Below are 25259 nucleotides of genomic sequence, written 5' to 3'. Positions count from 1 at the left end.
TATACCATGCTCAAGGATTTGTTTGTCCCGGTAGATAATTATTCATTATTGTAGAAAAAAAAGGCATTGGTTCATAAGGTTCATGAATTGGAGACTAAATGTTTGGACTTGACTAAAAGATTGGATAATGCCTTAGATGCTAAAAGGAAAAGTGATGAATATGTTACTTCATCATTGCAACGAAAAGATTAGTGACAAGGATGCTATGATTAATGAGGTTCTTCACGAGGTGAATATAGAGTTGAAGGGGATGGAACACGATTCTTCTTTGGGATTTAGTGGTGATCAGTCAATTATTGAGGTGTCTTCTTGTATATTGGCCATTATACCTTATATACCTAGCTACGGTCTCTAGGTTATGTACTTTGAGTATCTTAGAGGGGCTCTACTAGGATTACTTATACAACTGCACTAGAGGGCTTTGAGTATAAGTAATCCTAGTCAACAAAATACAACTTTTTCAACAAATCCTAGTTGTATAAGTAATCCTAGGTGCTATTGATGAATATCACTTTCCACTTTGTTTCATCATAGTTCTTTCTTAGTTTCATTTTGTTGACACCTAGGATTACTTATACAACTGCACTAGAGGGCTTTGAGTATCTTAGAGGGGCTCTACTCAATGTTGCTTGCTCAGTGTGGTTTATTAAGGGATGCAAGGCCTTTAGCAAGGTATAACTATGTTCTATGCATTAGTCTTCATGCTACTTAGTTTTCATGCTATATACTACTTAATTGCATACTAATGGGTTTTGAGTCCTGACTGTCCCAGTAATACACTGGGTTGTGCCATGTGTTAGGGCTCAAATTTCATCATCTACCTTAGTACTTGTAAGCATATAGGTGCATGAAATCAATATAAGTATCTTTTCAGTCATGACGAATGAAAGATCTTTAGGGCAGTGCCCGTATAGGGTCAATGATGCTTGATTCTACTACTCTGTTCTTGTTTCCTAGAAATTAGTCCTATCTATAATAAGTTATTTGTTCAAGAACGATCGTGCTAAGAGTATTTTGATTCATAATTTTTAGGTGAGCATTGCTTTGTAAATGATTATGATGTATATCTTATGTCTGCATATTAGTCCTAAAGAATTAATGATCAATATGTATGTAAATCAATTCAAGAAGTTATATGCAGTAGTAGGAATATTTTAGGCAAAACTAGTGTTTCTGTGTTTCTATTATGGTCTATTGAGGCCATAAAATAAACTAAAGAAAATAATCATCAATTAAAGAGAAATACAATAGGGAACATTCATACTCATCCCTCAAATGTTACATATATATCATAATATGCATTAATCATGCATGTGTGTATGTGTGTGTGCGTGTGTGTGTGTGTGCGTGTGCGTGTGTGCATGTGCGTGTGCGTGTGCGTGTGCGTGTGCATGTGCGTATGCGTGCGCGTGTGCATGCATGTGCACGTGCGTGTGCGTGTGCATGTGTGTGTGTGTGTGTGTGTGTGTGTGTGTGTGTGTGTGTGTGTGTGTGAAGTAATATCATGAAGTAGCGATATGTGTCAGCGTACATCCTAGTTATGGGATATCAAGATGTCAAGTAAATTCTATATGCTTATGTACACTTACCCATATATTCATATATTCGTTCTACCACAACATCAACATTGATGGTCTGGAAAATTTATGAGTATCATTGAGGATCTCTTAGTCTAATAATAAACCAATCTCAACAAAAAGCATCTTAGTAATGTGGTTTTTTTGTCCTGGGTCCATGTATAAAAATTAATGCCATCTATGAAATTTATCAACTTTTATTGTAATGATTGGAAGACATCAAATGCAACAATGTAATACAAGGTTACCATGTCAAATACAATATCAAATAGTAAGAATGTTTGTGCCTGTGTGGGTGTGTGTGTGTGTGTACCATAGTTATAAAATTTGTTCCAATCAATTATACTCATAGTCATAACCTTTGAAGAAAATATCATATGCTCAATTTAAGGGATTCTTCTTCTATGGCAACACTTTTGGGTTCATTTTGATGAAGTACCATAATGACCATTAGTTAGGGGATTATTTTCTTTTAGTCCTTCCATTGATTAGTTGGCATGATTACTAATTTGTTACGCCTATAAAGTTAATACAAAAACAAGGAATTATGCATATCACAATTAGATCCCCTACTTGGACATTATGAAGGATATGACCAATTTTAAGCCATCTTAAAGAGTCACCAATGTACCTGGCCCATGGTAAAGCACATTGCATACCATTATGGATAAGTCCATTATCGTGCATCTTAAATCTCCTAATTAAACTTTATAAAGTGTATGACCAGTTTTTAGCCCTCTTAAGGAGTCGTTGATGTAATGGTACCCATAAAAAAAGCAAAGTGCATACCATTACCATAATTATGGATATGTTATCGTTCCAATATATACACACACAGGTGGACTACATCTTGAGTAGACAAAAGCTATCCATTTGAGTAGACATACATCTCCATAAAGCTATCCATTTGAGTATACATCTCTTTCTCTTTCTCTCCCTCTCTCATTTCCTCCCCCTCTCTCTCCCTTTCCCTCTCTTTCTCTCTCATTTCCTCTCCCTCTCACAATATATCCTAACACTCTCAAAAAGAAAAAGGGAGAGGGAGAGAGAGAATGCACTCTCCCTCCCTCTCCCTCTCCCTTTCTTTCTCTTTCTCCCCCTCTCTCATTTCCTCCCCCTCCCTCTCCCTCTCTTTCTCTTTCTCTTTCTCTTTCTCTCCCTCTCCCTCTCTCTTTCTCTTTCTCTCCCTCCCTCTCCCTCTCCCTCTCCCTCTCTTTCTCTCTCATTTCCTCTCCTAAACAAGCAAAAGAGAAAGTGATTTAAACCTTAAACAAGCAAAAGAAGGAGAGAGGGAGACTCCCCGATGAGATATGGCGACTGTGGGGCGGCTCCTCTTCGTGATGAAGGCTCCTCCTCTCCTTCGCGAACAACGGTGGCGGCGGCGGCGGAAAGCCTTCTTCCTCTCCCTTTCTCACGACGGTCGCTCTCTCTCTCTCGCTCTCGCTCTCAAAACACAAAATGCAAAAATGCGAAATAAACTCGCGCTCGGTTTCAGCCTATTTTTTTTCCATGTGGAGCGTCGCTACCCGCCGTCACTATAGGCTTAAATCCTTGTAGTGTCCATTCATGTATGTTAAGTAAATGTAAAATCTTGAGGTCTTCTTCTCCAACTGAATCATCTCTAAAACCCAAGACTTATCAAACCCCATTCTTCTCTCCCTCTCTTAGCCTTCAATCCCTCACTCCTCTTCTGCTCTAAACCCCGGTGGTAGACCTTCGACCCCCAACACGACGACAATGGTGGACCTGACGTGAAGGTCGGCTCTGCAGAAGAGAAAGTACAATGGGAGAATAATCAAGTTCGGGAGGAGATGCCTTGCAGCAGTTGGTTCGTCTGATGCAAGAGAGCCAACAACAATAATTGCAATTTCAACAGCAGATTCAACTACAGCAACTGTGGAGACAAGATGAAGAGCGGAACGATGCCGCTGCCATTAAAGCTTTGAAAGTAGTTGGGCAGGAGCTTAAGCAATTTAATGGGAAAAATGTGTCCTCTTTTATCTGCCTCTATACTGACAAGATGGTCTTCTTTGGAGTCCCTCATCATGCTTGGAGGTGATACTTTGCCCATTTGGCCGTGCATGGCCTCCAAGACGTGACCGGATTCATGGTCTTTTTCAAAAAGATGCGGGATGGTCTGCATTCAAGAAGGCTCTTCGAGAAGAATTCTTTCCTAAAGATTCTAGCCTCATGACGAAGAAAATCTTCACTGAATGGGTTGAAAGGCCCAATAAGGGACTAACTGCCATTGCTCTTCACCATGAATTTGAAAGCAAATTTGCTCAGCTAGATCCTGATGATCAGCAGAGTATGGAGAGCCAGAAGATTGAATTGTTTCTAAAGGCTGGGATTCTTTTCTTCAAGAGAAGCTAACTGATCGGCTTGAATATCCTGACTCTGACACGGGATTGAAGACTGCTTGGGGTGATGTCACTGAAGCAGTTAATACGATTCCTTGGAGAGAGCGGATGCGCCTAAGGTGGAGGTCTACCTCTGCACCATTTGATTCCATGAAAGAGCCTGTTCTTGTATCTCGAACTGCTGTCTCTATGGCCGAGCAACCAAGAAATCCTGCTGTTCCACCTCCAAAGAAGGATGTTATGGACGAGCTGATCAAGAGCATGTGGGATCTCCATCTTAATCTAATAGAGATTAATTCCAAGGTGGAAAGGCTTGATGTGAAAGTGAAAGAAAGAGAACAGACAACTACCCAAAGACCCTACGAGAAGGCTTCAAAAGACGTTGTATCGGGTGTGTATTCCATGAAGCTGAGGCACAAAAATTAGTCTTTTGGAAGGATGGTAAAATTCATGCGACCAAAATTGGGCTTCCTCTTGAGCCAAATTTTGGTAACGGTGGCATGAAGAAAAGATTGGAGGATTTGGCAAGAAGAATAGCCTATGCAGCTGTTAATGCAGCTACCTATGGGCTACAAATTGAGCCAACTAATGAAATTGTTAAAGCATGTAAAGCTAATGTAAAATCTAAAGTGTGGATGCAAGCCTTAGATTGCATGGGGTGAGGCAAGGCATCCAAAGATGATTTAACTACTGCCAGTCAATGCATTCGAGGAAGAATCGGATGGACCGAGCCAGTTGATTCATTTTCAGCTTTCACTCGGTTGGCTGAAATCAATAATCAATAAGCTATGGTAGAAGAAAAGAGATGAAGAGATGAAGATGTTGCCGATTCCTCCTCTTCGGGGCCAACCAAATGTGTGACAAGAAGTAAACCAGATCAACAGAAGGCTGCTGAAAATCCACCACCACCGCTAGAGCATGATATGGAAAATTCCCCACAAGCAAAGAAGACGGAAGGAAAGAGAAAAGGTAAACATCCCGGCTACAAGCTGCAGTCTGACATAGAGATTGCGAGACGGATCTCAAGCGGATCCTAGAAGAAAGGATTCTTGGAAGCAAAATTGAATTTACATTGGGTGAAATTCTCGGAATTGCAAAACGAGGATTTAATGATGTAATAATTGATGTAATTAAACGAAAAAGACAATATGTTAGTGAAGACACTGAAAAATCTATGCATGCTTTTTTGCAAGCTCTTCATGTGTATTTATAGGATGAAGAGAAGCTGAATACTCAAGGGATTTGATTGGAGGCAATCAAAGAATTGATTGCAGCCATAGAAGCCAAAGATGAAGACATATATGAAGCAGAAATTGAAGAAGCTATTGCATAGAATGTTATGGTGGGGTCTTCTCAATCCAAAGAGTAGCCCATGAATAAGAAAGAAGCTCGTCTTCACAACATGCAAGAAGAAATTGATGCTCATTTTATTCCAAGTAATCACTACTCCCGTACCCATTGGGCAAGGGCGACCACCAAAACCATTGTCAAGATTGGAGAAAGAGAGACTCCATGCATTGCCCTTATAGACCATGGATCGGAGATCAACGTCATGTCAAGAAGTCTATTAGAATGGCGGATGGCCCATAGATGTGGATCCGAGATGGCTCATGAAAGCAGCCAATAATTCTTCTGGCGATCTCTATGCGGGATGTCCTTATGTACAGGCTACTATTGGTAATGTAAAAGATGAATTTCATTTCTTTGTTCAAGATTCCTGTAGCTATCCTATCATTCTTGGTCAACCTTTTATTTCTGAGTCTCGTTTGGAGACAAAGGCCCTTGATGATGGTTCATCATATGTTCGGATAGAGATAAGGATAATGACAAACCTGTCCAATTTCTGACTGTATGTGTAAATCATCACCAGAATAGAGATCGATTGAGAGATCATCCTGCGCCTCCTAATGCCCGAGAATTTAAGGGTTTTTGGGTTGCACTGCTGTAAGTAGAGGCTATGGCAGTGCTTCATGTCATAAAAATTTGCCTCCACATGTAAAGGGGGCTATGCCAAAAGCTGACTTGCACGTATTTATGGCCAACAGTGTGGGTTGTTATAAACAATTTTCAGCCATGAATAGGGCTGAAAGAAACTTGAAAATGAAGAAATTTCAGGACTATTTTATGGGCTAACTTATAATGATACATTGGCCGAAATATATGCAGTTGTTCATGCTGAAAATCAGGCTGAAAATCAGTCCATACAGGTATGCACATTGGATATTTATGACATAATTCAAGAATTTGTTGATCATGAAGCTTTTGGATAGCCAAACAGGGATGAGGCAAGAGTAGAAATGAAGTACAAGACAGTTGACAAGAAGGTCAAGCCGGTGGCAACTCCACTACCTCCCGAAAGTGAGGGACTGGCTGAAAGGGCATCCAAACAGCCAAGTCTTCGTGGCCCCAAAGATATTGGTCACCAATTTACAGCTGAAAGCCTACAGGAGCTAAAAATTGGTGAAGACTCTTTTCTCTTGCCAGATGAAAAGCAAGCCTTTATGCAGATATTAAAGAAACATGGAAAAGCTTTTTCATTTCAGCCTCATGAAATTGGCTGTGTGGATCCAAGTGTTGTGGCACCAATGGTGATCTTCACGATCCCACACATCCCTTGGAATCCTAAACCAATTCTGGTACCAAGGGTTCATTTGCCTAAGTTACTGGAGCTTTTAAATGAAAAGATAAAGATGTGAATATTGGAGCCATCTTCAGCTCCGTATTCTAACCGATGGTTTACCGTACCTAAGAAGAATGGTTCTTTGTGATTCATTCAAGATTTACAACCTGTCAATAAAGTCGCTATTAGAAATGTTGATTCAGGGCCAATTGTTGATGAATTTGCTGAGGCTTTTCCAGGTAGAGAAATTTATTCCATGGGTGATTTATATTCGGGCCATGACAAATTTTAGCTTGCTTTGGGGAGCCGAGACATTACCACAATGAAGATGCCTCTTGGTTTAGTCCGCATGTGTACTCTACCTCAAGAAGCTACAAATTCAGTGGCTCACATGATGAATGCCATGCATAAAGTATTGAGAGATTTTATTCCCCAACTAAATCTTCCTGTCCTTGATGATGTACCGATCAAAAGATGTGAAATTCATGAGAAGAATGAAGAGCTCAATGAGCTTGGATACCGCAAGTTTGTTTCTGATCATATTAATGATTGTGCTCAAATCTTGTCTAAACTGGAAGAAGTTCATCTTACTCTTTTAAGAGCTAAATCCGTTTTTGGAGTTGAAGAAGTTCTTGTGGTTGGGCATATGTGTGGCCCATATGGCCGAAAGCCTTCTCCAGTCAAGATTGATACTATCAGTAAAATGCGGGATATATGCACAAATGTTTCGGAGGTGAGAAGATTTCTTGGAGCGTGTATTTTCTATCTTATTTGGATCCCACACTTTGCTCATGTTGCTGAAAATCTTTATCAACTGTTAAGAAAAGGCCAAAGGTTTATTTGGGAAAAAGAGCATAGTCAAGCTGTTCGAAAATTGAAGAAATTGTTGATTTCAGCCCCCACCTTGAAGAGGGCTGAATACTCTAATGGACAGCCTATCATACTCACGGTAGACACAAGTCCTATTGGGATAGGATGGGCAGTCGGTCAAGATGATCTTGAGGGCAACAGATATGCAATCCACTTTGGAGCGAAGGTTCTTAATAAACGTCAAAGAAGGTATGCTCAAATTAAAAGAGAACTTTGGGGAGTAGTAACTACATTGAAGTGTGATCGGGAGTACTTCATGGCCGCACATGTAGTAATTGGAATAGATTGTCTTCCACTCTTGGGCATGATTGCCAACTATTCCACTCCTGACATAGCTATGCTAAGATGGATAGCCTATATTAAATCCTTAAATCCTGAATTGAAATATATTGCAAGAAGGGATAATCTAGTTGCTGACATGCTTTCACGTGTTAGATATAAAAATGAAGAAGAGATGATGGATGTGGAAGAAACAGAGTCTATATTTGCTGAAAATGATGCTGTAATTGCATGGTCAAATCTAAAAATAGCAAGTACAGCTATTCTTAATGATGGTACAACTATCATAAATGCAAGTACATCATTAACTATGGCAAGTATAGTAGGTACATCTGCTGTAACAAAATTTACAATAGCAAAGAAAGAAGAAAGAACCATGGAAGGACGGTTGGCAGCTAAAAGAAAGCATGCTCAATGTTTTGTTTTATTTTGCTCTCATTTTAAGGAAGAATATTATGCAGATGATTGGCTAAAAATTGGCCAATTCTTGAGCACTATGACAAAGAAGGAAGATTGGAATAATGAAGAATTCAAGAGAATCATGAGAAAGGATTATGGCTTCTTTCTCAAAGATGGCTACCTTTCGAGACATGCAAAGAAGAAAGGAGGAGTGCCTGTTCGTGTCCTAGGAGACAAGAAGACTCAAAGACAGGTCATGCAAGAATTCCATGAAAGACTATTGGCTGGCCATAGAGGCATATGGGGCACTTTTGCCAAAATAAAAGAGAAATTTTGGTGGCAAAACATGTATAAAGATGTTGAGCATTTTGTTGAGACTTGTCATGTTTGTCAAATGTACTCTATGGTTAAGCATAGAGATGGGCTTCAGCCTACCTTTCCTTTATCTATTCATTATAGATGGGTTGTTGATTTAGTAACTATGCCTACAGGAATTTGGAACATGAGATATCTAGTGCTTTCTAGATAAGATCTCACAAATCAAGTGGAAGGAAGAGCCTTGACAACAAAGTCCAATCAAGCTATTTGTAGATTTTTACTTGAAGAAGTGTTTTGCAGGTATGGCTGTGTTGCCAAAGTAACTGTTGATAGAGGAGAATTGGATGCCGAAGAGGCTCACCATTTCTTTGCTCAATTGGGAATCAAGCTATCTCTTACATCAGCCTACAGTCCTGAAGGCAATGGTAAGAGTGAAAGAGGTCATCAATCGATTCTCAAAGCTTTGGAAAAGTCTTGCAGAGGGAAGATGAGAGAATGGCCTAAAATGCTTCCATTCGCGTTATGGGCTGATAGAACTACCCATAGTGCAGTAACAGGTTATATGCCAACGGAACTAATATATGGGCAGCCACCTATTATGCCTATTGAGGAGTCTATTATCACAGGGACTATCTTTACTTGGGATGAAGGCATAAATAGAGAAGAGCTGCTGATTTTGCGCATAAGGCAGCTTGAAAGAAGGCCAAAGGATGTCAAGTCAGCTATTGAAATGCTAAAGGCAGTAATGTTGAATAATAAGAAGAGGTTTGACAAGTGTCATTGACTCCGTCCGAGAGCTATCCAAGAAAATGATTGGGTACTTGTCTATGACAGTAGCCTGGACAATCAGTATAGTGCTCATAGGAGGCTAGCGAAGCGATGGTTTGGACCATATGTGGTGAAGGTGGTACATGATAATGCTACTTACACTTTGGCTGAAATGGATGGGACCATGGTCAAGATACCAATAGCCGGCAAACGTATCAAGCTCTTCAAATGAAGAGAGTCTTCTACTGAGCTTTATGACTTGGATGTGAGCCATTTACTTGAAGACAAGGAAGAAGAAGAAGAAGACTTAGAGGATGAAGATGAAGATATGTCAAAAGAAGAGCCTCCTTAACCTGCAATTTTAAATGGCACATGCCAGAGGATGTGCAGGTTAGGAGGGGGTGAATGTCAAAGAGATTCCTGTTCATGGTATAAATCATGGAGTTCTTATGTTTGCAGAAGAACTTCATTAGGATTCACATGAGAAACTTTCATACATAATTCAGTCATTATTTCCCAACATTTGACTTAGATATCATTTAATCTCATAAGTTCCTTTGTAGCTTGACATGCAATTTTTAGTTTGTATCATGTAAATTGACAAAAATTAAGTCTATGGGGACCCTCAACTTGATCAACAGGAGGTAATTGACAGTCTACAGGTTATGTCACATTGGTTCATGAGGAGTATTTGCTTGGAAATAAAAAAGAGTGCCCAAAAGTCCACTTGGTTTGTATGGGACTTGAAATAATGAACTTCTGTGACTTGTAAGTGAACTATATGGTCAATTTTTGTGTGGTAGCTGAGGAGAAGAGCAACCCGCATTTTTCGATGCAATTTTTGGGCCTATGTACCTATGGCAGATGGAGGGAGAGCTGAAGGCTATGGTGCATGCTCCAAAGCATGCAAACACTGAGCAAATTGAAGCTAAAGAGGAGATACAAACAAAGAAGGTGAGAGTCCTTTTTGCCTATCCATTTGGTATGACGAAAATGAGTGGTATGAAAGTCCATAAAAAGGGAAAAACAAGAGATAAAGTATTCAGCCTGCTCTTATATATGTCTTCTTCCATTCTCTTACCATATTCATGATCCATTGAAGCCATTCTTGTGCCCAAGTACTTGAGTGACTTTGGGGCAAGTAAAGGGGAGATTTTGGAGGTGTATGGGGCTGTTTTGGACTGCTAAAACCTGTCATAAATAGGGCAGCCCATTGTTCTTGTCTTCTTGAAGGAAAATCAAGTGATTTATGTGGTTGCAATTGATAGTATTGACCTCTAAACATCAGGGCTTCATTTGAGAGTGATTAGAGAGGCTTATTCTTGAGATTATGTGCATTTTTGGAGCTTGTTTATGGGCTGGAAATTACTATTATAAAATAGGGCTGAAGTGAATTAAAAGCTTTGTCAGTGCATTTCAAGAGTTTTTGGACTATGTCTTGGAAGTAGTGGAGTCTACCACTCAAATAATTGTATCTTGGAGTTGTTGATCATTGGCATTCATGAAATTGAAACCGTTTGGGCTTGCATTTGAAATATGTATTTGGACTAAATCTAAGATAAAATCTCTATATGTATTGGTCTTTTAACCTCATATGTATTTGATGTAATCAAGTCAAAGTCTTTAATTCCATTCATGTGTATGCTAAGTATATGTAAAATCTTGAGGTCTTCTTCTCCAATTGAATCATCTCTAAAGCCCAAGACTTATCAAACCCCATTCTTTTCTCCCTCTCCTAACCTTGAATCCCTCACTCCTCTTCTGCTCTAAACCCCGGTGGTAGACCTTCGACCCCCAACATGATGACAACATGATTAAATGTGTCACTACCCTCTTCTTGGTGATTCATAAGAAATCCTCCCCTTACTATTATTAGGCAATGGATTAGCCAAATCAACCAATAAAACTTTGTGCAAGATTCCGACCAAGTTGGTGGAGCATCATCAAAAGGATTGGAATAGTAAGCTTTTGGCCATGCTGTGGGCTTACTCGCCTTCATATAAGATAGTTACAAGTCTTTATTTGTATAAATTGGCTTTTGGTCTAGAAGCAATTACTCCTTGGAATTTATGGTTCCCAATTTGCAAATTGCGATCTTAGATTGGCTCCTTCTGAACGAGTCTCTCCCTTTCAATTGGATTGGAGGTTCTCAACCAACTAGATAAAGACCAAATTGAGAGTCCTCATAATCCATACAAGGTGGCTATGGAAAAGTAGTAAAAGAATCACCTATCCAAGAAGTGACTCTTTAAACGTGGTTAGATGGTCTTGGTTTTCAACACTCAGATAGGAAAACTCTTGGAAAAACTCAAATTCTAGTCAAGCAGACCATTCTGGGTTTTCCATGTACCGAATCCAATGTCTTTTATCTTAGTAATCTTCAAGGAAATTTTCTTTCTCATAATATTAATGGGTTTTGGTTTGAGACATTAATAGGTAGAGGGATTGATGTGCCCTTTCCCCTTGTTAGATAGTTCTAATGAGTTTTTGAACTCTCTACTTCTTCGCTCTACCAACACAGCACCTGATATTCTAGTTCCAATGGTCATGGCTCTCTAGGTCCAAAATAGCTCCGACCATGGATTATGTGGTCTATGTGGCAAGCATTAATGCCTCATGTCCATTACTTTGTGTAGTCATTCCTTTTGGTGGTAGTATGATGCTTTTTTTTGTGAGTGGTACTAATGATGCCTCATGGGGCAAGTTGCTAACATGGAAAACATGCATTGGCACATACTTTTCAACCCCTGATCATTGGTCAAACAACATTCAAAATGTCCTTCTTCTTTGCACTTGAACTCATTTCTCTTTGGTTGCTTTGTGCTCTACCTCTCTCATCATTCTTTGGACTTCCTTCTCACTTTATCTTTTATATGATTTTCCTTGACACCATGGTTGTCAGTACAGTGGCCTTTGACAACGTGGTGCCTATGCTACCAGATTGACTAGAGGCCATACAACCATGGGTTCATTCTCTACACTTGGAGGCCTTCATCTCCTTACTATAGAGCATGATCTTTGCACATCCAGAGGTTGAGGCTATTATTGCACGAATTTGTCAAAGCACTATGGTGCAACTAGGTAGGACTCATTATGATCTTATTGTGTGATGCCACTAGGATGGTTAATGTTGCCTACTAGTGGAGACAAGAACCACCCACTACCCTTAGCATTCCATAGATACATGATTTTTTGGGACCTCTTGTGTTGGGTGAATATAGACTTAGTGGGATGCCAAATTCTGACAAAGCAAAATAGGAGGTATTTGATTTTTTCTTGGAGGCTCTATACTTGTAGGCACCAAGACCTTTAATGTCTCCAAGAAGGTGTGCTCTATGTTCTTCTTGGAAGATCATCTTTGCCTCTACTGGGGATAGAGGTGTTAGGGGAGAATGCTAAATGAGTAGAAGAAGGTGGAAAATTGATTTGTTGCTATCAGAACAATATGGCTAATATGCAAACAACACTTGATATTTTTATTCCTAGTGCCTACAGGTTGAGGAGCCCCAATCTAGTTTGGATCTTGCTTGTTTGGGGGCTGCAACATTACTTAGTTAGGCCTATAGGAGGGTAGGTTTGATTTTTGCCACCATTAGGGCTGAGCAGCAGCCCCCCAAACTCAAAGTCAAGGCATTATTACCAATTTGGTCTATTTGGATATAGTAGACACATAGGTGGATACATGTAATAGTACCAACTATGAGTGATCAAGAGCTTGTTGTTGAGGAAAAGGGCTCAAAATAGTTGGTAATAGAGCAAGAAGGTGTATACTTACATCTTGATCAACCATGACTGGCTAGTGCCCCAATGGGGTTAGGGTCCACCAAACAATAGAGCAAACTCGACTTCAAGAATCACCTCGCCATATTGAAGAGCTATTTATGAGGAGTGAAGCAAGCTCAAGAGGAGTCATCTTCTCAAACAATTGGAACTATGGCTTAAGCTATGACTACTACAACTGATACACTAACTTGACTTGGCCCCCTCCCCTAGTGTTGGTCCTTTTGTGACCATTCCTAATAAGGAGTATGGCTACAAATGTGGCCTAGCACCATCTAGTATAACTTATTTTGGAGATTAGTCACAATGTTGTGGTCTAGATCTCAATGCATTGCAACAACAAGAAAAGGTCATAATAGTATGGAAGGAAAACATTGCCTTGCGAGAGCACGTTCACCGGCTATCAGCAAGAGGATGTTTAAGAGCAATGCCAGCACCTAGATGCTTGTCATTACTACCTTCTCTAGCCACTTTGACCTCAAGAGTATGACCTCAAACTAGTATGGGAGTGATAATGCAAATATCACCATAGGAAGAGGCATGAGTCAAAGGGAAATACTAGGCACGCTTACGACCCCAACATTGAGAAACATGAGTTTGAAGATAGGCACTGTCACCTCTCATCACAATTGTGTTCTTTGTTTGATTTGGTCTGGTATCATTGAATTGTCAAAGTAAACACCCATCACTTTAATATATACACATACCCAATTATTTGCAGAGGGATTTATTGAATGTAGCCCAATCCGCATCTCGCTAAAATAGACCATGGATTCTTTCTTGAAGACCATGGTTGACTAGTCTGGCAAAATAGTGACTCCATGCATGTTGCGGTACACCAAAGATGAGTATTTTCTCAACATACAAGCGAATGAAAACAGAACCATTTTGACCATTAAATTTTTTTAATTCTCGCCCAACTTCCTCTAGGGCCTTAATAGCTGTGGAATCAATCTTCTCTTCGTCTTGCCTTTGTTGTTGTTGTTGTTGTAACATTTGGATTTGTTGTTGTTGAGTCTGCTACAGTATGCAACTGTTGTAGAGTATCTCCTGAAGAATCCCCCATCTTGGAGTTCTCTTACACTGACCTTCATGTTGGGTTGAAGGTCACCACAAGGGTTGGGCAAGAAAATTGGACAAGATAGATGGAGAAGTGTCTTCAAGAGATAAGTAGATTATAGTGAATGTTTAAAGGTTCAAGAGGTACTTCACAGTCAATCACATGGGTTTAAGAGAGAAGAATGTATGGGGGTTCAAGAGCTTAGACTCCAAATATGGTAGAGATAAGAGAAGGGTTGAAGGTTTCAAGCCAAGTTCTTGAAGATGTTAATAGAGTTTCCAACTTCCTCTATGCTGCTCAAATCGCCAATCTAATGCTTCCATTGGCTCTAAAAGGGGGGTAAAATACCAGGGCACCTACTAGCCAGAATTCAGCCATATCCCTCCTTCTTCATCTCCCACTTTGGAGTGTTGTTCATTGCCTGAAAACAGTGATCGCACGTCGCGCGATTTTTTCAATCTCTCTTTTTACATAAACCTCTCAAATTGGTTGAAAGCTACATGCTTTCTTTCACATGTCATCCTAATCTAGAAGTTATCTATAGTTTTATGGATTTTTATAAGAGATAATATAAAAAATATCAAAATTTTGCTAAAACTTGTCCAAAACTAACACTAATGTCTAGAATGGCATTGGCTATCTAAATCAATAAGAAAGCCATACTCTAGATTTTTTTTACATGGTGTGCACGTAGCAGCACGACAACGCATTTAATGATAAGATACGCGCCCATCAAAAATGATAATTTCTTTGAATACACGCTATGGCCCCAGTGCTTCCCAATGCCACCACTGCCTACTTTACACAGCTCAAGCTCAAGTCATAGGAGGATGAGTGCTTGAGCTTGCATTGCTCAAGCTGTGTACTCCCATAGCTTGTTGAAAGTAGTCTAGTTTCTCTCGGGGCAATGACTTAGTGAATATATCTGCAACCTATTACTTAGTAGATACATAAATGTAGGTCTACTTCTCCATTGAGCACCTTCTCATGAATGAAGTGGTAATGGATGTCTATGTGATTTTGCAAGCATGAAATGCTGGGTTATTAGCTAGCATGATGTTGCTAATGCTATCACAGTAAAGAGCTACATGGTCCATTATGTCATAGCTAATCTGCTCTAGCAAGCTACATCTCACATGCTGCAATTTGCTGCCCCTCTATACTTAACCTTTGTAGAAGAAAGATCAATGGTAGGTTCCTTCTTTGACATCCATGAAAATACTACACCTAATAGATTGAATACATATCCTAATGTTGATCTCTAATAATCTGTACTAGCTGCCCAATCTACATTTGTGTAGGCATAAAGTATGGGCTCAATGTTTGCCCTATAATGTATTCCATAATCCACTTTAGACTTCACATAGCACACAATCCTATGTATTGCATCTAAATATGGTTTCGTGGGTGATTGCATAAATTGACTCACAACTCCAACTATGTGTAGTTGAGATCATCATGTCGTGTAATGGTAAGGTAAATGAGACTTCTTACCATACACTTGTACATATTTGGACCCATTTTATATTTGGATCAAGCAATGTGCACATGCATTTACATGAACTTGGCACTTGTTTCAATCCATAAATTATCTTATGCCATTTGCATACCCTATCTAGATATCTCTAATCCTCATATCCATGGTGCTACTGTATATACACTTCAACAATCAACTCTAGATTCAAGAATGCATTTTTCACATCCATTTGATGCATCTTCCACCTATTGGTTGTCAAAAATGCAACCATTATGTGAACGGTAGCCATCTTAGCCACTATACTAAAAGTATCTTCATAATCAATGCCACTCTACTTAGCATAAACTTTGGCAATAAGTCTGGCCTTATAGCCATTCACACTATCATCAAAGTTATGATTTATCTTATATAACCATTTGCATCCAATAACATTTTTTCCATCGGGCAAGTCAACAAGAGACCATGTACCTTGCTACTCTAAAGGATCCATCTCCTTATCCATGGCTTGTACCCATTAAGGGTTCTCCATTGCATCCTCAAATTTCTTAGGCTCTTTTTCTTCCAGGACATTTAACATGTATGCATGATATGTAGCTGCAAATCCACCATATGTCAACCTTTGTGCTAGCCATCTCACACGTATAGAGTGACGTGGTAAACTAGCTTCTACTGCACCTCTCTATAGACCCATTTTCTACTCGGAATCTACTATCCTAGATGTCATTTATTGACCATTAATGTCACCAACATATGGTTGAACATTCAAAATACCTTGAGCATGGGATTCAAAACTATTTAGCATTGATTTATGGTTAAGCTCATAAGAATGGGGCTGATTTACTATAGTAATATCAGTAGCATTATGTGCATTTCTTATCATTGTAGAGCCCATTGCATCTTTATATCATTACTTGATGTCATTAACCTCATCAAAGCCTTAAAAGAGTAAAAAGATCCTATCATGATGTCAAGATCAAGATCTAACATCAAAAACTTGGAATTTGAACCCATTAACTTTCCATTAGATATCCAATAGTTAATTATCCAATATGATCAACGCATGAGAGTAGAGCATGTAGGGAGGCTAGTGGAGGACATAATGATAAATGTGGTAATAGAAAGAACATTGAGTAAGGATCTCTTAACTAGAAGTGGCTAGGTTCATATAGATGTAAAGGTTGGACAAGCTCAAAAAGGAGATTGACTTAGAAGAAGTTCAACAAATCCTAGACCTTTCAAGAGGATCCAAAGTAAAGGAAGATATAGAAGATGCTAGACTGTCAAATGCAGATCTTAAAATTTTCAAATTCCTAATAAGTGGCAAATAGAGTACCTTGGATTCATACTATCTAAGAAGGAAATTGTAATAGATCTAGCCATGGTGGGGATGCACATGAAAGGCCACCTCTAAATTTGCTTAAAGGATTAGCTTTCAAGAATTGATAAGATGGTATTGAGTCATTATCAAAGATGATGCCTTGATTGGTAAACCCCTCACCAAGTTTCTTACGAAACAAACTTACATTGTATGGACCCTAATTGAATGAACTCTTAAGGAATAAGAATATCCTAAAGAGGATGCCATTTGGATTTATCAAGGCACTTTAAGTGAGCAATATTAGGCTATGTGTAGGCAAAAAAGGCCAAAGTTGGTTTATTAGCCTAGATGACACCAAGGAGAGTAACTTTAATGTGCTCAAGAACGTGTTCATAAAAAATTTCTCTAATGTAGGATACATGGATATCCTCATTGTCAAACTCATGAATGTGACCTAAAAGGGCATAGCCTCATTGTGAGGAGGAGAATGAATCTCTACACCACATAATAATGAGAAAATAGGATGTGTTAACTCCAATGGTAGAGCAATTCATTGTTTTGAAGCATAGCATCAATCAAGCATTGTGGAGAATACACAAAACTCTGCTAGGTTGCAAAATAAAGTACATGAGACTAATTAGAGGCAAGATCAAATGCAGCAAGATACTACAAAATTGCTCATAGGGCATCATGGTATTGCCTGTCAAATGTAATGCTTACAATATTTTGGGATTCTCTAGCAGGCCAATAATGGGCCAGAAGGGCTTTGCAACCTTCAAAAATGAACAGTTCATACTCCTTAACTTAGTTGAGCGTGTCAACCTAGTTTTCTTTTGGAATATAATGTGATCGATGCTCATGAGAAAACCATGCCTTCGGGAGTCGGATGTGTTTAAATTAGGGTGGGTTCAGACCCGGCAGACAAACAGGCATCCCAAATACAGATGGCCAATCAAATTTCAGCATGGAAAACTGTATGTTCACACACATGGTGGAAGGCCAAAAAAATTAGGGGCCTTTTTTGACACGTCATGGCCAAGTTTTTGCTCCTCTCTTCTGGCCTGCCCAGCACGGATACTTCTCCTTCATGCCATGTCTTCTCTTTGGCTCCTTTCCTTGTCCACCACTAATGTGAATGAGATGGCGGACAACTCTTGGGAAATCCTTGTAGATGGGTGGAAAAGGGGATTTTTCACCCTTTTGTCCACCGTGCAAGTGTGAACCCACCCTTAGTCTTATCTGCTTGGGTGCCTGGATGGTCTCCCAGAGCATGGAAACGGTCATGGCTGCTCGAGGTTTGTGCGCAATTCTTGCTATTGAACACCAAGGGATAGCAAGATACTACTGTCCACCCCTTCAGTATCATCATCATCATCTTTGCACCGGCGGCGGCAGCAGGAGCAGCTCGGCAGCAGGTGGTGAAAGATGGGCGTCGATGCAGGCCGTCAAAAAGAGGCGGAGGGCGATGGTGGTGGTGGCAGCAGGGGCCCCAGAATTTGGGGCGCGCGACCCCTTTCCTGCGGAGATCGAGAGCAAGTTCGGGGACAAAGTGCTGGGAAACCAGAGCACTGATCACATCATCCTTATCCCTCCCGCCCCCGCCCTCAGCCTCGCGGAGCGTTCCTGCCACCCCCTTCCTCCTGGTCTCTCCCCGTTCTCCCTCGATGCAGCCAAGGCTTTACTTCGCAAGGTGTCCTGCCTCTGTAAATATGCGAATTTTGTGTGTATATGAGAGAGAGAGAGAGAGAGAGAGAGAGAGAGATCCCAATAGGTATCGTAAGAAGTTATGACATTTTGCTATGCGGTAAAAGGTGTTCTTTTCCCTTGTTTTTTCCTACGGTGTTCAACTCCACGAGCTTCTGCTTTGGAGGCACTGGATACCTAGCTAGGTGCAGTTGAATTATAGTGGGAATTTATCTAGGTCGTCGTGTGTATGGACCTTCAAGTAAAGGAAACTAGCTCTGTATATGTCTATGGACCTTCAAGTAAAGAAAACTAGCTCTGTGTATGACCTATACGTGTCCACCTTTGTGCACAATCAAATCTTCAAAGGTTGTGAATAAACTGTTGGATTTCTGGACAGGTGGTTGGCTGGCGACTTCTTGAGGATGAAGGCGGTCTCAAACTGCAATGTGAATGGAAACTGAAGGATCATGCATCAGGGCTTGAATTGATTAATCGGATATCACCTGTTGCTGAAGCAGAGGGACAGCCTTTGGAACTTTCTTTAGATGAGCAAACTCATGTGCTAAGGGCAGAAATATGGACTGAGTCAATAGGTATATGGTCCTGCTTTTCTTGTGTGGTTTCTAACTGTTCTAGTGGTGATTTGATACCTTCCTTTGGCCATGTTTTTACAGAAGTTTCATAAAATCCTTTTACATATCAAAACAGTACCTTCATATTAGAATGTGCCTGTAATACTAGGCATTTCACCTTTTTTGGCCTTCCAAGTAGCGATCTTCTGTTTTCTTAAGATTCGATATTCCTTTCTTTACCTACCAAGTGGTAATGTTCTGTTATCTTGAGACCTGACAAACTTTCAAAGTTTTTAACTTATGATTTTACATTAAGTTAATGACTGTCAAAATTCAATCCTCCCTTGCCCAGGGAATGTGTTCTACATACAGCAAACTTGTTGGCAAGGATGCTGTGACTTTTGAAAACAAATCTCAACCCTTGCAATAAGCAGACACTCAAAATGTGTACTAAAGGCAGCAAGCTTTTTGGCAAAATTTCCAAGTATAAATGGAGCGCCAGTCTGCAGGCAGGAGTGAAATTGATGAAATTTTACTAAAGCGTGAAAAGCCCCAAATTTCCTGGGCAAATTTGAACCAAATGTGCAAATTTTGAATCAAATTGTCATGTTTTGGATCAAAATCCCCAAATTTGGGACCCAAATTTTTGGCTCAAAATTTCATACAGTGCTTATGCATGCGAACGCCATCAATGGGTCAAAGGTTTAATTGAGAAAACCTTTGAAATTCTGAAAAATAATGAAAAATGTGTCCCATTACCTTGATTGGACTATTGCCTGCAGTTTGAGCTGTGTAACTGACTGACGCAGTTTGATGGATTGTTTGATGCAGCGTGACGAATTGGCTTGACGCAGTCATGATGACTATCTTGACGTAGCTCTGATGATTGTCGTAACGTAGCTCCGACAACCTAAGCTCTGATACCAGTTTGTCAACTAAGTGCGCGAGGATTGAGACACATGATGCTGTGGTTCGCACAGTGAGAGAGCGAGTGCAGAGTAGAGAGTGAGAGAGAGAGAGAGAGCACAAGACTTGTTGTGGGTACAATCTCAAAGTACACTTTAGGTTCTTGATAATATATATATATATGTAGTACATGTATAAGGGTGCGTGCACACTTGAACATCGTAAAAGGCACGGTGACCCTTTATTCCCAACAACTGGGACCTGTGCAAAAACTATCGCCCATAGCAGAAAGCCGTCGCCAAGGTGGAGGAAGCTGTTGCCTGTAGAAATATGTTGACGCCTACAACAACGATTGAATACAAGCAAAAGTGCAAAAGTTGATGCTGCTTGATGTAGAAAAGCTACCACTTGTTCGGGCTATAAACGTAGAAAACAGAGGCTGAAAATCTGCATCTTGGAAATCTGGGCTGCTCCTCCATGATGAAAACTTGCTCTTCTGCAAGAAACCTCCAGATTGTGTCCTCACTTAGGCGATGATACCATGTGAGAGTGCGCAATAGAAGAGAAACACAAACACAGAGAAAAGCAAAAAGAGAGAGAGGAAGTAGAAGATGAGGGAAGAATACTGCACTGGCTGAAGAAGAATGCTGATACAATGATGATGGATTGATCAGTCCTTGCACACAGCCCAAAGTGTTGGGGAGGCCACCAAATTAGGTTGATGACAATGGTAGCACAAAGCATGGAGAGTTGGAGTGTCAGAGTGTGCACTTGCAAAGGGAAGATTGAAGACTGAAAACTGAAGAGTGTGTGTTTGCCAAGTGGGGGGTGCAGCTATAAATAGTTGGAGTACCAAAAAACTGGCCGACTTGATCTAGGAGAGGCCATAAATGCTGGCCGACCAACATTAAATGCTGATCACATAGAAAAAAATGCGAGAAAATATAGGGGATACCCTAGAAAAATCTGAGATGGCAAAGACAATGTTTGGCAGGTGTAGTAGACTGTGCATGGCAGTTTCTGTCCTATGAATGCACACAAGAAGCCAACAAATAAAGAAAATGCACCTCAATTGCCAGAGCTTATATGTCTCCGTCAGACTTTGATAGGAGCTCACAACTAGGAGATGACAGATTGACATGACTAACACAGGCAGGCTAATAGTACCATCGTGGCTATGCGAGGGCTGGAGGTATGGGCCTTGTGGCAAAATATGGAGAGAAGCAAGGGAGGGAGAGGGCTGCTTTGATCTTGACTGAATAGAGTGAGATGATGGCTCTCAAAGTCGCTCTTCATACTGATCTTTGCAAGCTGGTTGATGTGATTGCCTATCAAGAAAAGGAGGAAGAAGCTCCTCTTTGAAATCGTCAAAAGCATTGAAGTGGTAGTAATGCCTCTCTAAAAACGTGCAAACACACAAGGAAAATTTGTGTTTTAGTGTTGGGATCCGCAAATGGAGGGAAAATCAGCTACAGCTTGCAAGGAGGAGTTGTAGATGTCCTACACACTTCATACAAGGCCCGAAAGCAACAGCAAGCTCGTGTTCTTCGTGACAAATCTGCTCCAAACAGCAACTTATATTTGGTTTTCTCTTTGTTCTTCGTTACAAATCTACTCCAAACAGCAACTTATGTTTGGTTGGGATCCGCAAATGGAGGGAAAATCAGCTACAGCTTGCAAGGAGGAGTTGTAGATGTCCTACACACTTCATACAAGGCCCGAAAGCAACAGCAAGCTCATGTTCTTTGTGACAAATCTGCTCCAAACAGCAACTTATGTTTGGTCTTCTCTTTGTAGAGTCTTCAAGTCCTCACTTTGGTGATTATACCATGTGAGAGTGTGCAACTGAAGAGGAAACATGAGCACACAGGGAGAAGGGAAGAAAATGACTGCAATGAAAGAAGAGAATTTGAGGAGAAAATTTGTGTTGAACTGAATGATAGTTGAATACAAAAGAGGACTGATCGATCCTTGCGCGCAGCCCAAGACATTAGTGAGGGCATCGGATCAGGCTGATGATGGATGGCAGCACTGGAAGACGGAGGAATGGACCTGATGTTGGAGTGTGTTGGATAAGACAATAATTTGCCAACTGTGGGGCTTGCTATATATAGCAAAAAACCCCTAAAAACTGGCTGAATGCAGTCCAGCAATGCCAAAAATGTGGCGGACTTGAATAAAATAATGAGGAAAATGCTGTTGCTTAGCGGATCAGCTGGTCGTTGGGTTTCATATAATGGATTCCATTGTCTGTTCATTCTGAGTTTCTTGTGTTTATGCATTCTTTCTTTCTGTCAGTGTTCATACTCTCTCTTTCATGCTTCAGATGACTTGTGCATTCTCTCAAAATTTTAATTTTGGTGCCTTAACATGAGTATCAAAGAGTGTCATCCTCTATACATGATCCTGAATGCTGCAAACCATTGATCTAGATGCAGAAATCTGATGTGGGGTCAAGGCACTAAGGAGAGAGACTGATTGCAAACACAGTAGATGGAGGAATGCGGGATGCAAAACCACAGCCAACAGGAGCTGTGCTGCAGTAACAGGTTTGAAACTAAGCATCTTGGAGAAGTTCAACAGTATGGTAGCAGCTCTGTATGAAAATAGCAGAGCAGCAGTATGGGTGATAACTTCAGGGTGATCATGATATGCTGAAAATGGCAAATGCTGGCAGGCGCAGCACCTGAAATTAGGGTTAAAAGTGGTAGTGCATAGCAAGTCCCTTCTACTTTTTGAGGCAGTTGCCTCTCGACGTCTTCTAGATTCTCCTTTTGGTTGACGTAATGCTTTTTAGGGCTGTTTCTAAAAGGCAAAAGTATATGATTAATTATATGCCAATTTCTTGTGGCTTAACATCCCGCTCTGACCACTAAAATGATATAATCACGGAGACCAACCTCGTTCGAAAGATCCCCAAGGGCTGATGTTTTGGTGAAGAGATCTGCAGCATTGTCCCATGAAGGAACAAATTCCAGTTAAAGAGCTCCTTGTTTCAACCAAGGGTAGGGGAACTCCTGCTGTTGGGGTAGACTTAGCGTGATCCTAGGAGTGCCTTAAATCCTATAGAAGCTGGAGAATATACATAAGCCCAAGGGTAGCATCATAGCATGCCTGATACCCTTGCCTATGACAGAAGATCAGTCTTTATGAGCAGTTCGGTGGCACCATCTTGCCAAAGTCCATTTGTTTGCCTGGAAGTGCCAAAAAAGTAAAAAGCCTTGCGTAAATGCAAAACACAAGTCTAGTAGGTAAACCTTGGTGAAACTGAGGCTGTGATATGAAAATGGAACTTTTACTCTCCACAAGCCCCTACTAGATTATTAGGATCCAATGTGGTACTCTTTCATTGCAGTTTCTTTGCACTACTTAGCCATTGTGTTTAGAGGAAAATGTCTCATGCTAACTCTGTCAGTTTGTAAAATTGATCGCTATTAAAGGTCGTGTTGTCCTTCTTTGTCCTGATTCTCTTAGTTTGCTGTTTAATCACGATATTTGTCTCTCTTATTTCAGGTGGTCTATGTGAGAATAACTTCATATTGGCAGCAAAGATAGACCAAGTAAAATCTTCTGATTTGATAAAGAGGAATCGGTTTTGGGCATGATTATTGACAATCTACACATTCTTTGCATCCCCTAAGGTTGAGACTCCAGGATTTTGTACGTGTATGAAAATTTTCCATACATGCTTGTATAATTCAAGTCTTGTGTACACGATACTGAATGGGCATTATGCCAACAGTTATGATCCTTATAGTGGATGCTCTTTTCTGTCAACTCTTCCTTGTGTTCTCATCTTCTCTTTTGGCATATGCAAGCAGTGCAGAATTTGATTTTAGGATTCCTGAGCTGAATTCCACAATCTCCAGGCTCTTGGTACTTTCAGTTCTAGGTTTAGGTGTCTCGACATATTTGAACTTTTGCTTTCCCTTCCACCATTAGACTTCTCTCACGTCTGCACTCAGCCTTGTAGCCACGTAGCCATGTCTTTTCTGAGTTCTTATGTCTGCACATGAAAGTGGTTTGCATATCACAAGAAGCATTGAGCAACACAAGTATGCTAGACTAGTCTGTTGAAGCCACCCAGAAAAAGGGGGGAAGACAAAAGCATGAAATCTTGGTTTAGAAGGGTTTCTTTATTGTTTTCATATGTAAGAGTTTCCAATTAATGTTGAAAGTGGAACACAATGTTCTACTTAAATGATGGTTGCCATTTCATGCTTTTGTTAGAATGATGAGTTCGCATAGACATGCAAACAGGCATTCCATATTCCATTATAAATGTAAAAAACCATCCTAAATGATGTTCCCATGCCCAACATTTGGGGCTTTACCTGCTATCAATAATTATGTTTAAGATGCTGAAACCTTGGAATAAGATTGTTCAGAAGCAAATTCAGTTGCCTACCTCATGTATATTGCAGTTCAGGAGAGCAAGATATGCATGGAGAATGTCTCTCAAACAAAATGCACTAATGTATATTGCAGTTCAGGAGAGCAAGATATGCATGGAGAATGTCCCTCAAACAAAATGCACTAATGTATCAACACTTTCTCCAATAGAGCTTCTAAACACAAATGTAAATCTATATAAGTAGATATGAAAGTAAGCATGTGTGCGTTTGATTAGATGGTCCATGGATGACAAAAAGTTTCTTGAATTGTGACAATCGTTTGGGTCATGTAGGGGTAATATGTGGAGAGAGAGAGAGAGACAGAGAGAGAGAGAGAGAGAGAGAGAGAGAGAGAGAGAGAGAGAGAGAGAATCTTTTTGAAGTTGCAAACATTTTATGTTTTGTTTTGTTTTGTGAGTTGGGTATGCACAACAATATGGTCAATGAGATATAATTGTGTACAATGGGTATTAATCATTGCATATCAAAGTCTATCTAGGCAAGTGCAATGTGGAAAGCAGAGTGAAAAGTGACTTGCAATATAATGCTGATGACATGATACTAAAGTGTGATGAGTGGATGGCGCACTGCCATGACTAGCTATGTGATTGAATGATTGTCTACTATGTGTTGATGATACAAAAGAACACATGGGGCAATCTTGTATAACTCCATCTAGTTGGGATCGATGGATATAATGTCTTACGCCCTTGATGGTGTACAATGAGCTATTTGAAATCGTTTCTTGTGCAACTAGCAAATCTCCAATATCTCTATGTTGTGGTCTTCAAATTTGGTATCCTTGCAACTTGGGTTGATACAAAACCTTGGTCTCCACTCTTTGGATTGTCACCCCTTTGTGTAAGAGCAGTGTG

General features: G+C 40.2%; 1 protein-coding gene across 1 annotated transcript; it reads left to right on the top strand.

The window, feature by feature from the left end:
* The first annotated feature begins 18046 nt into the window (after positions 1-18046).
* Positions 18047-23767, top strand: LOC148026284 (Transcriptional coactivator/pterin dehydratase). The gene is made up of 3 exons (XM_087690696.1): positions 18047-18516; positions 18910-19105; positions 23504-23767. Exons 1-3 carry the CDS (start codon positions 18082-18084, stop codon positions 23593-23595), a joined length of 723 nt encoding a protein of 240 aa, XP_087546822.1. The 5' UTR covers positions 18047-18081; the 3' UTR covers positions 23596-23767.
* The last annotated feature ends 1492 nt before the right edge of the window (positions 23768-25259 follow it).

This window comes from Lygodium microphyllum, chromosome 13 (genome assembly GCF_053477565.2).
Source record: "Lygodium microphyllum isolate KBCC chromosome 13, Lygodium_microphyllum_v1.1.10, whole genome shotgun sequence".
NCBI lineage: Eukaryota > Viridiplantae > Streptophyta > Polypodiopsida > Schizaeales > Lygodiaceae > Lygodium > Lygodium microphyllum.
The sequence above is the reverse complement of the archived record's forward strand: the minus strand, read 5'-3'. Positions and strand labels throughout refer to the sequence as shown.

Coding starts and splice junctions, on each gene's coding strand:
- LOC148026284 (XM_087690696.1), top strand. CDS start 18,082: ATGGTCTCCCAGAGCATGGAAACGGTCATGGCTGCTCGAGGTTTGTGC. Junction 18,517..18,909: donor CCAAGGCTTTACTTCGCAAG/GTGTCCTGCCTC, acceptor ATTTCTGGACAG/GTGGTTGGCTGGCGACTTCT. Junction 19,106..23,503: donor AATATGGACTGAGTCAATAG/GTATATGGTCCT, acceptor CTCTTATTTCAG/GTGGTCTATGTGAGAATAAC.